Here is a 14,114-nt window from a genome sequence, read left to right as displayed (position 1 = left end):
ACAATTGTTCAATAATGACAACACGAATGAAAGTTCAAACAGTTCTCTATCTTTAAGAGGTCTTCTAAATTGAAAATTCTAAGAAACCAAAGGGCCACATGAGTCGGCCACAAAGAAAGAAATTAAACAATCTCGCCCTGAGCTCAAACAAAAGAGACATGGAAAAGATGTGGCTAGAATATCATTCCCTAACCATATATCTTTCCAAAATCCAACCTGAAAACTCATCCCCACCACAAATTTAATGTGAGGTGTAAACAAGGGATGAATTTGAGAAATAGATCTCCAAGGGCTCTTCGATGAAAATTGCAAACTAACATTGGTACTCACCCATCCCATTCTTGCTTCTAATTACACTATGCCAAAGGCTAAGAGAAAAAACCTTAACCGCTTAGCTAAAAGGGCGATATTTTTAGACTCCAAATTTCCAACCAGACAAGTATGTATAAGGGTGATTCTACCAAGTACCCCACAAGGACTTAGGTTCCCTAGTCACTACTACCAAGGATCAAACATGAGAAAAACAAACCCCTACCCACCTGCACCAACAATAAAAAAAACAAACCCATTCTCATAAAAATTTTATTAGAAAACTCCAACTAATTCTATCATAGGCCATCGAAAATTCCAATTTAAAAATAAAACCTCTCTTCTTCCATCTATGAATATCCTCCATTACCTCGTTAGCCACCAAAATAGCATCCACAATTTGTGTCCTCCCCGCCCCCCCCCCCCCCCCCCCCCCCCCACCTAACACAAGGCCCTCTGAGTTGCAGATATAGACTTTTCCAGCACTGTACTCAGCCTATTAGCTTGAACTTTGGTGATGATCTTAAAGACACTAGAGACTAGACTTATAGGTCTGAAATCCTTTACCTTAATGGAAGTAGATTTCTTAGGCATAAGGATAATAAAAATAGAATTAATGCTCTTACTCAGCCTCCCATTCCTGTAAGATTCAGCAAAAACCTTAAATTAGTCATCCTTAATAATATCCTAGAATTTTTGAAAGAAAACCTAATTAAAAGCATTCGAACCTGAAGATTGAAGCTTGATCCCTGTCTATCCCAAAAACTACCCCCTCACGTCCTCCTTAAATGGTCTCTCTAACCAAAGCTAATGATCTCTAGAAATGGGATTCCACCCTAACCGCTCAACCATCGGTCTCCAAGCCTCCTCCTCAGAATAGGGATTTTCAAAGAAATTAGAGATCTCAAAAACAATCCTATTAGGATCATTAGTAATAGTCCCTCCCCCCACCTCCAGCTTCCTAATAAAAATTTCCTCATCATATCTTTAGCAAGCCTATCTCCCTATGGAAGAAACCGCTATTACAATCACCTTCCCTGACCCATTTGAATTAGGTTTTTTTTGCCTCCAACTTCTCATTTCCTCAAAAATATCTCTTCCAACTCCTTCTTTAGAGAAGATCCTTCTAGCTTCTTCATTCTCGAAAAAATTTGTCTACTCTTCCTTTCTACCCAAGGATTCAACTCCTAGGATTTTGGATTTTCTAACTCTATTATCACCAAACACCTCCTTATTCCAAGATTTAAGCTTCTCCTTAAGATGTTTCAACTTCTTCACAAACATAAAACCTTCCAAACCCTCCAAAATATCCTCTCCCCAAGTGCTTCTCACTAAGGGGTTAAATAAAGCATGATCCAATCACACATTCTCAAACCTAAAAGGAGTGGGACCCCAAGCTACCATACTAGATTCTAGTAGAATGGGAAAGTGATCAACAATAGGTCTATGAAGAATAGTTTGGGAGGGATTAGAGAATTCATCCTCCAAATCACTACAAGATAGGAACCTTTCCAGTATAAAAACCACTACACTAAGCCAATAAACCAAGGATTGGTAGCATTGCTCAAAGGAAGATCTCCAAGGCCACACTCCTTGATCAACAAGCCAAAATGCTGCATACTAGTAGTAACTCCCCTCTCCCACTCCCTTTTCTTCTCCCCCAGAAAATCCCCACAATAAAATCCCCACCCACTACCCGCCTAAGGAAACAAATCCCAAAAAAGAAATAAAGCTCATCCCAAAACGCACTCCTAAGAGTAGGCCTAGGTGGACCATACACCGAGGAGACCTATCACTAACCCCTCTTTTTCACTTCGACAAGAACCAAAAGGAAAAAGAAACCCACTAAACTGTCCACTTTAGAACTAGATTGAGAGTAACACATGATAAGAACACGCCCGAAAGCACCACGAGATGGTAAGAAGTCTCACTCCCTACACTGACCACTCTAAATACTCCTAATGATCCCTCGATCAATCATCTCCAGTTTAGTTTCTTGAATCAACACAATGTTCAAGGATTACTTAGACAAAACTTCTTTTATAAGACGACTCCTCCTAACTCCCTCTAAACCTCTCACATTCCAACTGATAATCTTCAAAATTTAACACACTTACCATGTTTCCCAAGCCCCTTATCACCCCCATAATTAACATAAGAGACCAAAATTTTCAATTCTATCTTAACTTTATTTTCTTCTTTTTTTTCCCCTCTCATAGGTTCTGGGACTTAGACCCACCCTCACCTTCCCTAAGGGATCCACTAGTTTCAGGCCTAAATCTTCTAGGAGTTTGTGAGAGTCTTGTTAGTGTCTCTTACCTTCCTCGCAGCTAAGCCCACAACCCTTTCCTCTACAAGGAACCTCACTTTGGCATAAAGAGCATTCAAATTATCAACAAGAGGAATCAAACTCAGGGGAGGAAGGAAAAGATCCTTTTCCATTTAAAGCAATCAAATGGTTTGAAAAATGATTAACACAATCTTTACCTCCCTGTGTACACTCAGGATTCCGATATTGGCATATTAGCTACATTTACTGCGAGGCATTCCCATTGTGTTCATTCTGTGCCAATCCATTAGTTTCATAATTTTCAAACTCTCCTTAAAATAGTTGAAATAAATTACTCTCCTCTACAAGATCGAACTCAACTCTTAGCTGATCAACCAAAAGTTCCTTCTCAGATCACAAATGCTGCTCAAATCATCCTCCTCATCAAACAAAGGGTCAATTCAAAATTAGTCTCTAGAGTTTCCTTTGAAACTGATTTTTCAAGAGAATATTGAAGATTCAAATCATGATTGGGTTCCTACAATAAAGTCCGAGAGTATCTAATAGAGTGTGGATTTTCCTCCCTACTATGGGAGGTACCAACAATCTCTAAGCAATTCCCATTTGACCCACTTCCTTATTGTTTGTTGCATCCTTCTGCCCGACATTACAAATCAGCCTATCGAGATCTTGCTTGCCTTTCTCTCCATCTTCAAGTCTAATAAGCTCCATGTTGACAGTTGAAGCAAACCTACTGGCCTCATTAAGGTGAGAGGCCCCCGTTTTCTCAACCCACATTAATTTTGAATTATTAGGCCCGTCTGACTTGGTCCTCTAGATATTAGGCTCCCTCATAACCAGCCCTTTAAACCCATTCTGCTTTATAGATTTTGAACAATCCCCCACTAGGAGATAACACCTTTGAATCCCGAGTTTTTTCCTGTTTTATCACTCTTTTTTTTAAATATATTAAATAATACCTTTTCTGGGAAAATATTTCCCGGAATAACCCTGACGTAATCTCGCTACTTGGAGTAGCGAGATTTAAACAAATCTCGCTATTTGAAGTAGCAAGATTTGCCACGTGTCATTTCCATAAAAATTTATTTAATATATATTTTTTAAAAATGATAAATCGGGAAATAAATTATTCTGCGTAATAAATCAGGAAATAATTTAATACGCAGAATAATTTATTTCCCAATTTATCTTCTTTTTTTTTTAAATATATTAAAAAATTTATTGTATAATAAATTAAAATTTTGAACTTTATTTTAAATTGTCAATTTTAATTGTACCTAAAATTTATATATATATATATATATATATATATATTGACACAACAAATATTATTTAGAGTTTGACACAACATATCTATATATATGCACTGACAGTTTGTTAAAGGGACAGAAATTATAACATTCAAAAATATTATTTATTTTTAAAAATGTTTAAAAATAATAATATATATTTAGAGTTTGAAATTTAAATTATGAATATGATTTTTATGTATTTGTACAAAAAATAAATATTTTTTTTATAATTTTACCCAAATTTAAATTTGACTCTCGAATTCAAATTCCCAAATATAATTTTTTATTTTAATTATTAACTGATTTTTTATGATCGATGAATAGAAAAAATCAAAGTAAAAAGTTGATTCTTTTTAAGAGACAAAAAAAAAAAAGTGTGTTAGCTTTTTTGGGGTTAAATATTCTTAAGTCAAAGATTTGTGTAATTAATGTATTTATTTGTGGATTCTAATTATGTGGGATACACTTTCTAAGACTACTTAGGTGTTTCCACTTATTGTTTTGTTCAATTAATAAAAATAAATGAGAGAAGATTAAGATATGATAATTATGTATGCATTTACTATTCAAAGTAAAGATGGATTATCTTTATTATAAGAGATGAGAAAAAAAAAATGTTAAAGACTCGTTTAGTTGTGGAAGATATTTTTTATTTCTAATATTTAAAATTTTAAAAAGCTATAAAATTTAGCTTTTTTTAAAAAATATTTTGAATATACATATAAAAAAGGTATAAAATTGGGTGTAAATACCTAGAAAATATAATAAATAAAAGAAATTGGAAACAATAGATTTTTGGCTGAGAAAGGAGAAAAATCGGCGACGATTTTCTAGAGAGGAGAGAAAATCGGTGACAGTTTTGGGGATTTGTCGCGGGACGGTAAATAAAAATCATTTCAAACTCTAAATCATGGTTTTAAATTGCGGTAACGGGTACCGTAACGTAACGGTAACAGGTGTAACGGGAAGCAGGAGTAGCAGATGTTACATAATGGGAAGCGGGTGTAACGGTCGTGAGTTTTTTTGAAGCACGCACAACCTCGTGCATATTAGCGTACTTGCATGTTTTAAGCTTTTGGCCATTCTTAGAAAGGGTTTTAGTGTATTTTGGACCCTTTAGTTCGAGTAACTAAGTTATTTGGTAAGGGCAACAAGTTTACATTTGTTTTAAACCATCATTGATAGAAAATTACGTGTGTGCGCGTATTTATACTTCTTATTGTTCTTATTTGTGATAAATTCTTATGTGTGCTAAATGAATTAATAAAATAAAATACATTATACACTCCATTAATCTATTAGACACATAAGACATATGAATAATATAAACATAAAATAGCTAGAAAAGAAAGAAGGTTGAAGTTGAAAAATAAAGAACATAAATATCACATTACTAATATTATTAAAAAAAAAAAAATTCCTAACAAGATTGAAATTGATAATTAATGCATCTATTGTGAGTATTTAAAGAAATAGTAAATTTTGTATCATTGTCATCCTCATTATAATCTTTTCCTACCTCTTGCCACTTGGTATATTGAGAATTATATATGAAAGAGAGAAAAAGTGAGAGGAAAAAGTAAAAAATGAAATATTTTTTTGGTGTAACAGTCTTGTAGCGGTTACGTAACGCCTGTAGCGGCCTTTACGTAACGGTCGCAATCTGTAACGGCCGCTACGACGGTGATTTTTCTTCCCACCGATTTCGCGGTGTGTAACAGTATCGATAACCCAAAAAACCTTTACGTAACGGCGTTACGTAACGGTCGCGGCCTTTATTTAAAACCATGCTCTAAATAATTCTCTTTACATTTTGTTAATTTATTATTTATTAAATATAATTCCGCCTAATTATCAACAAGACATTTAAACTAGGATCATTTGTTAGCAACTTTTAAAAATTAAATTGTGGTATCAAAATAATATGTAAATTGCTTTAATTTAAAATTTTAAACAAAAGATAGTATTTTTGAGATTTAGTGAAAAATATAAAAATATATATATTAAAATTTTGAGATTTGTTCAAAAATATATATATTTATCTTTATATTTAATATAAAAATATATTTTTTAAAAAAATTCTTTTGCGTAATAAATCGGGAAATAATTTATTACGCAGAATAATTTATTTCCCGATTTATTATTTTTTTAAAAAATATATTAAATAATTTTTTTTTTATGGAAATGACACATAGCAAATCTTGCTACTTGAAGTAGCGAGATTTGCTTAAATCTCGCTACTCCAAGTAGCGAGATTACGTCAGGTTTATTCCGGAAAATATTTTCCTAGAAAAGGTATTATTTAATATATTTAAAAAAAGGAGGGATAAAACGGGAAAAAACTCTTTGAATGCTTGTGATCCCAGACTTCATCATTTTCTTCCTTGGTGTCCTTTGCTGAACAACCCTAATAATGTCGGTGAAAGACGGGCTTACCGAGGCTTCATCCAACCTCCTATATGTATGCCTTTCTCTTCATACATTTAGCAACCTGCAGTCTAGACATCTAGTTTCCCCTCAAAACTATCTGCTTCAATCCTGTTCACCTTCATAAATCCAGAAAAGCTACAAGAAAGGATTTCCAACCCATACACATTCCCCCATTTGGAATTCTAATGTCTGACCATCTCCCTCTTCTAGTCTCCTTCTTTAGCAGGATAAAATTGCCCCTCTCATTTGCAAGAGGCCTAAAAAGTGATTTCCCTTTCTTTCTCGGAGAAGGATCGAACTCCTCTAGCCATATCTACTCCTCCCAGCCCTTCGCAAAGAACTCCCACCACCTTCCATACCCAAATAAAGTCTTGTTTCTTCAGTACAATGTAAGAAGTATGCCACCCAACATATTTCGTTATTCAAAAAGTTGAAGAGTCTATCCAAATCAAGCTAAACACCTTCCTATCAATTTTAACAGAGGAAAACTCAACCATCTTTGAGCCCCAAGCCTCAGGATTGACTGAAGACAACGAGAGGAAAAAGCAAAGGAAGCTCAAATGTGAGGCAAGAAGGATACGGGAATAGCTAGGGCATTGCTTGTGTGCGATTCCAATAGCCAAGGAGGATTTCCAAAATGAGCACAAGTGACTAGAGAGATGAATAAATGATTCAGTTGCTTGTTAATATTGTGGTTCGAATCTGTATTAGGGTATCAACGGAAAGGGAATGGATTGGGGAGAAGAGGGTGACACAGGGTAATAAAGGATGACTGCTCTGGTTAGCAAAGATGAAGTTTCGAATCAATGACTGACGTGAATATAGGTTTCGCGAGTTTCGTGACCCTTCTAAGAGTCAAGGATGAAGTTACGATCACCATGACATCCTCTGCAGTCAATTTTAAATTTCGATCTTTCCCAGAGAAAGAAGAGGAAAGTCATATAGGGTTGGGTGTCGGGTGAGGCTTGAACTCAAGGCAAGGGTGACAATAAGGATGCAGGTACAAATACAATGGAGGAAAGTAGACTTTACTATGGAAAAGGGGTCTAGGAGATGAATCGAGGAAGGAGACACGGGCCAAGAATGGGACCGCCGGGAGGAGAGCATTGAGTTGTGGGTCGTCCTCAAAAGAAAATTGTTTGACTACCACTTTACTAAATACTTAAGTTGTTAAACTATTGGCCAACCATGCATATCAAGATTTAATGAAAATAAATAAATAAATAAAAATAAAAATAAAAAACAGTGAAAAAAAAAGTAAAAATAATTAAATAAAATGAAAAAGAATTAGCCACAAAAACCCCTCTTTAAACCCTTTTTATTGTAGTTCACCAAGCACTTCAAATTTGCTACTTATTTCTAGCCCTTCTTCACCTTACTTATACCGCCATCTAGAACAACACCATCTGCTCCAAGATCAACAACCCTAACCCATCTTATGCATCAATTGTTGATATTCAAAATCCTTCTAATAATCTCCTCAACAGGGGTGCGCAGATCCTTTCATGTTTTCTTTTTATCTAGCTCCTCGTGCTCAAGAATAGACCCCTCCAATCCTTCCAACGGAGATGGTGGCACATTTGGTTTATCCCCTAAGCAAATCAGATGAGTCAAACACATATCCATATTATTCCAAAATATCACCCAAAGGCAATCCCCCATCACAATAAAACTCACTATTTACTGCACATCATTGTCCAAGACATCTCCCTATCTCTTTTCCTTACCCTCTCACTTGTAGCGCCCTCCTAAACATTTGGATCTTCCATAATATGTAAAGTACCAATTGTATCTCTCCTTAAATTTTTTGTTTTTATCCTACCAGAATAATCTTATTTCTCTTTAAATCATTTCCTCATTTCAATTCCCTTAAGCACCTCCTTCTGATAAGCATAAACCTTTTGGCTCCTGAACTTATCATAGTTGCCTTCCTTACCAATAGATTCTAATGAACATCTTTTTTATCGTTCCTTAAAAAAATGGAAGGTTGAATACACCATGCCTCCCCAAACCCCCAACTTCTGCGCCATATGTTCCAATTTTACTTCTTTTATTGCTGCTGTTCTTCTTAGTCTTCCTCTTAGCCTGAAGGATTGCCCGGCCATATGACTCATGTCACTTATTCTTACTAGTACATGTATTGACCTAACAACATTCATCCTAGTAAACATGATTGATTTTTCTCATTTTATTTCAACATTCTCATTCAGCTACACTTCATGTGAGTGGGGTCTTTTGTAGAATATTTTATAATTGTCTTGATTGCTGCTCAACCACTTCAACTTTCTCATTTCAGCCTTAATAGTCTTGTTTGCTCCAGGTGTCGTCTCTTTAAAAGCAGGGCCTTCTGAAATACATTATGTTGTTTTCCCATTACTATAACTTGAGAATTAAGACCACAATTAAACATGCAATGTTAAGTTCTAAAATTACTGATATTCCCCCCCCCCCCCCTCCCTTTTTCCATGTATAGAGAATTTTGGAAACATATTAATTCATAAAACAACCAAAAATGACCACAAAAATGAAACCTTGAAGCTTGCCATTGCACAGGAAGTTCTCGCTGTGCTAACTTCAGTACTGAACTGTTTGATTCTGACGCTAATAAGAAAATCATAAACTTTTTCAAAAGCCCTTGAATTATTTGCATTAAATACATGAATAATGTTAGTTGTTTTTTAGACTCCCAAAAGCCTTGCATAATTTGCAATCACTAATCAAACATGAACAATATTTGTTTGTTTTTAGAGTTCCATGTAAACAATATGATCATAAAGAGATTTCCCACAAATAAAAGGTGCAATATAAAAATGAATTATTATCACATATGTATGTTATTTAATCATTACTACATATATGCACATGTGTGAATGCACATTAGTTGTTTAAGCTACCATATGATTGAAATATATTGACATCTATAGTGTCCACTAATCCTTTAAATTTTTTTTTTCTATCCAGAAAATATTTCCTCCATAAATTCTAAAACATATCTTATACAAATTCAATATGGCCAGCAATTACCTGCAAAGAAAGGAGAACATTTACAGCATCATACAACCCCTTCGTCTCTAATGGTTCGCCGACATTGTCTGATGAAAATTTAGACAACAGTAGAATAGCCTGCCCAAGAACAATAAAATCACTATCAAGCATTACAGTCTTCAACAGGCTCTTTGGTACATGCATCCGTTACCTTCAATCCTTCTGCTGAGCAGTCAGAGATGGGCCATCCATGATCTGCCGTGGAGAATGGCCAAGCGCCTTTAGAAATGTGACGATACCATAAATTTAGGTCTCCGGGACAGTCTTCCAAGACCTTCAAAAATGCCACTAGAATTAGTCAAATATGAACAATAAGGATGTCTATTTAAGATCTAATAGTCAACTCAGGAGGATTCTGCAGTAAGGAGAACCTGGGAATTTTTTATGTATTCATGTGCCTTCCTTAACGTTGGACCGTATTCATCTCCAAGGTTAGTTGAAACAATTGCTTGAACAGCAAAAGCAGTGTCCCATAATTGACTTCCATTATAGCCCTGCAGTAAGCTTATACAGGGGCAACAAGTTAACTGATGGCCAAGATAAAAATTAAAGCTAATCCAATTTAAATTGCATCCTCCATATGGTTAAAACTACTTCCTTTTCTGGTATTTCTTTTAAGAAAAAATTATTGTGTATTCCTCAAACTAATAACCAAAGCATGTGATTTAATTTCAAATGAGGTAGGAGGGGCTTGAATGAACAGAAGTACGAAGCAGAATTTTTTTTTTTTTTTTTTGAGTATTTCCTTTTTTTTATGGTCTCTAATCTTCATAATGCTTGTGTTTGTAGCTTCCAGCATACTGATGGCTGGTTGGTGTCTTCAAAATTAGAATCTACATTTTTTTTCAGGAATCCTAATTACAGGGAGCCAACGGATGTTATCTCTTTGACTGATGTCCATGATTCTGTTTGACATCCATAATTCTGTTCAAACGACACCTCCCTTCAGGTTTGGCACAAAAAATTCAGTTTTTGAATATCTAGTGTTTTATCTTGTTACTCCTTTTATAATTTTCAAGTTTAGGGTCCTAATTCAAATAATTCCTTGCCCAACAACATTTGAAAGGCTAAAGTGAGTTCCAAGTTTAATGATTTTGTCGTGCAGCCAGACATTAGTAAATTTAACACCATTAGCCTATTTCAGATTCATAGACCTAAGAATTTGTGTTTTATGTTACGATAGAAATGGAGCAACTAGCCACCATTTTTTTACTCTATACTCTCATGGAATCATCAATAATGTCTTTTTAGTATTTTTGGGCCTGTTTAGCTGAAAACAGTTTTCATTTTCCACTTTCAGATTTTCAAGTAATAACCAAAACGCCACCTTCTTTTCCAGCTTTGCAAAAATAATACAGGAAATCTAGAAAACAACAAAAAGAATGTTCCCCAACTTTTCTACGCAAATTTGGAGAATTCTAAAACAAGGTGCATTCATGTAATTATTTGAAAAACTAGGAATGGAAAATAAAAAACTGTTTCCCACACCTGAACTCGGCCTTAAGTTTGTTCTAGAACTATGGAGGTTATGTTTTTGACCTATTTCAGGGACTTTGAAAGAGAGAAGAAAGGTAAGATCCTTAGGAGGAGCACAATAGAGCAGATTGGTGTATTTGGATACAGGAATACTAGAATTTTTGAATATCAATCTTAGCCCATAATATTCATGCAGAACAATGTTTTATTGTCTTCTCTATGGTCTTCAGCTTTAGGAGTTGCTAGATGATTGTCATTGGTTGACATTCGATGGAATTGGAAAGCAGTATTGTTTTAGTAGTTCAGCTGTTTCTTACTCATTTCTGACTCAGGTGTGTTCTGATGTAGCGGGGGAGAGTTGTAGTTTATGCTTCACGGCAGCTCAAAAAATATGAAAAGAATTATCCTACCCATGATCTGGAGTTAGCAGCGGTGGTTTATGCTTTGAAAATTTGGAGACATTATTTGTATGGGGGTAGGTGCGAGATCTTCACAAATCACAAGAGTTTGAAGTACTTTTTCACACAGAAGGAATTAAATATGAGGCAGAAGAGGTGGTTAGAGCTTATTAGAGATTACGACTGCACCATCAGTTACCACCTAGGAAAAGCTAATGTGGTAGTTGATGCTTTGAGCCAGAAATCAGTGGAATCAACAGTATCAACAGTGGTGACTCAACATCCAATCCAGATAGATTTAGAAAGGCTTGGTGTGAAATTAGTAAAGGGAAATCACTAGGCACTCATTGCTAATCTGGTACTTCAGCCCACCTTACAAGAAAGAATTAAAGCTACTCAGATGAAAGATGTGGAATTAATGAAAATTATGGATAAAGTGCAGAATGATCAAGGAGCAAAGGTTAATATCTCAGATAATGGAACTTTGAGGTTCTGTACCATACTTTGTGTGCCTGCTAATGCTGAAATTAAAAGGATTATCCTGGAGGAAGCAAATCGATCTCTTTATACAGTGCACCCTGGAAGCACTAAGATGTATAGGGATCTACGTGAGTCTTTTTGGTGGAGTAATATGAAAAGAGAAATCGCTGAATATGTGGAGCAATGTTTGACATGCCAGCAGGTGAAAGCTGAGTATCAGAGACTGATGGAATCGTTGCAGCCATTTCACATCCCCGAATGGGAGTAGGAAGCACATTTCGATAGATTTCGTCACAGGATTACTGCTGGCACTTCATCGACAAGACGCCATCAAGGTAGTCGTTGACCAATTGACGAAGACTGCCCATTCCCTTCCAATCAGAGTTAACTACTCCATCAGTAGATGGGCAAAGTTGTACATACAGGAGATAGTTAGACTGCATGGCATGCCAGTGTCCATTGTATTGGACCAAGACCCACGGTTCACATCTCAATTTTGGAAGAGTTTGCAAAAGAGTCATGGGTTCATAGCTGACATTCAGCACAGCATTTCATCCTCAGACTGATGGACAAACAGAGAAGAGCATACAGATACTGGAGGATATGTTACGAACTTGTGTGCTAGACTTCGGGATATTTGGATACAATTTTTGCCATTGATTGAATTTGCTTATAATAATAGCTACCAGACTAGTATTGGGATTGCACCATATGAAGCATTGTATGGTAGGAGGCGCCGATCTCCGTTATATTGGGATGAAATTGGTGAAAGGCAAGTTTTGGGGCCAGAGATGGTTCAGCAGACTTCAGAGAAAATCAGACTAATCCAAGACCGAATCAAAACTACTCAAAGTCGACTAGAAAAGTTATGCAGACACTCGCCGATGAGAGCTAGAGTTTGGTGTGAGGGACCATGTGTTCTTGAAAGTTGCACCGATGAAAGGAATTATGAGACTTAGGAAAAAGGATAAGCTAAGCCCTAGATTCATTAGACCATTTGAGATATTGAAAAGAGTGGGTCCAGTTGCTTACAGGTTAGCATTGTCACCGGTACTGTCCAAAATCCATGACATATTCCATGTATCTATGTTGAGGAAGTACGTCCCAGATCCCTCTCATGTGATCAGTTATAAGGCACTAGAACTTAGAGATACCCTGACATATGAAGAAGTGCTAGCACAGATTCTGAATCAAAATGAACAGGAATTACACACTAAAAGGATTCCCCTAGTAAAAGTACTCTGGCGCAATCACGCAGTTGAAGAAGCTTCATAGGAATTGGAGGCTAAGATGTGCCAGAGATATGCATACCTGTTCAACGGGGCTCAAAGTTAAGATTGATGGTTTTGTTTATGGGCTTGTACAGCGTAGGGTAGTGAGTGTTTTTAGTTTTGGTTATGAATGGTTTTGGGAGAGTTTTCTTTTATGTGATTGAATATAATCTCCCAAGATCCTTCCTTGTAACTACGGTATTCCTCCGCCGTAAGTGAGGGTAGTTAATAAAATTATAATGTTTTTCGTTAAGATTGGTACTAGTGATAGATAGCAAATTTCAAGGACGAAATTTGCTATCTATCACTAGTACAAATCTTAACGACAAAATTTTTATAAGGAGGGGAGAATGAAGTGATTCCCAAATTAAAAAAATTTACAATTTAAAAATTAAAATTAAATTAAATTAATTAATATTAATACAATAATATAATATAATATAATATTATAATAATATATATATATATATATATAAGATTACAACCTGAAGCTTCAAAAAGAAGCTTCAGGATTTCAACACATCCAGAGAACTCCCCCCCCTCACGCCAATTCTCTCTCTCTCTCCTCCGCCTTTCTTTCTCTCTAGATTTTGCGGCGGTATTCGGCCAAATCAAAAAACGAACACCACCGCGGGGTCCCAGCTTCGATTCTTAGCAAGTTAATCGGAGCAGATTTTTGATTTGGAAACCCTAGGCACCACTCCAGGGCCAAGGTGAGAAGTACAAATTATGTCAGTTATTTAATAAATTCACCCGATAAAATCATGGTATATAATTATTGGAATATTGTATATGGATTTCTGAGTAATTTTATGGGTATGAAAATTACGGTTTATTTATTAAATTGTATTATTCGAATAAATAAAATTTTTGGGAATATTTTGGAATTAAGTTAAATTGCAGGGATTAGATTAAATTAGATTTTTGGGAATACTTTGGAATTAAATTAAACTGCAGGGATTAATTATAACAGATTTTTGGGAGTATCTTTGGAGTAAAATTAAACTGCAGAGATTTGATCAGATTAGGTTTTTGATAATATGTTAGAAATTAAATTTAAATATAGGAAGTGGATCATACCCACGTTTTTTTTAGAATTTAACCGGTTAATGAGAGCATGTGA

The 14,114-nt window shown here is 35.4% G+C and overlaps 1 protein-coding gene across 3 annotated transcripts in view; it reads right to left on the bottom strand.

The window, feature by feature from the left end:
* The window catches only part of LOC131158256 (cycloartenol synthase-like), a 102,456-nt gene that overhangs the window by 16,582 nt on the left and 71,760 nt on the right, over positions 1–14,114 (bottom strand). For all 3 annotated transcript variants that reach the window (XM_058112995.1, XM_058112994.1, XM_058112996.1), the window contains exons 9-11: positions 9,738–9,860; positions 9,518–9,640; positions 9,346–9,444 (exon numbers count right to left, since the gene is read on the bottom strand). In XM_058112995.1, the coding sequence (XP_057968978.1) occupies positions 9,346–9,444; positions 9,518–9,640; positions 9,738–9,860 (345 nt within the window). The remainder of the gene's footprint in view (positions 1–9,345; positions 9,445–9,517; positions 9,641–9,737; positions 9,861–14,114) is intronic.

Source organism: Malania oleifera, chromosome 6 (assembly GCF_029873635.1).
Source record: "Malania oleifera isolate guangnan ecotype guangnan chromosome 6, ASM2987363v1, whole genome shotgun sequence".
In the NCBI taxonomy this organism is placed as follows: domain Eukaryota; kingdom Viridiplantae; phylum Streptophyta; class Magnoliopsida; order Santalales; family Ximeniaceae; genus Malania; species Malania oleifera.
The sequence above is the reverse complement of the archived record's forward strand: the minus strand, read 5'-3'. Positions and strand labels throughout refer to the sequence as shown.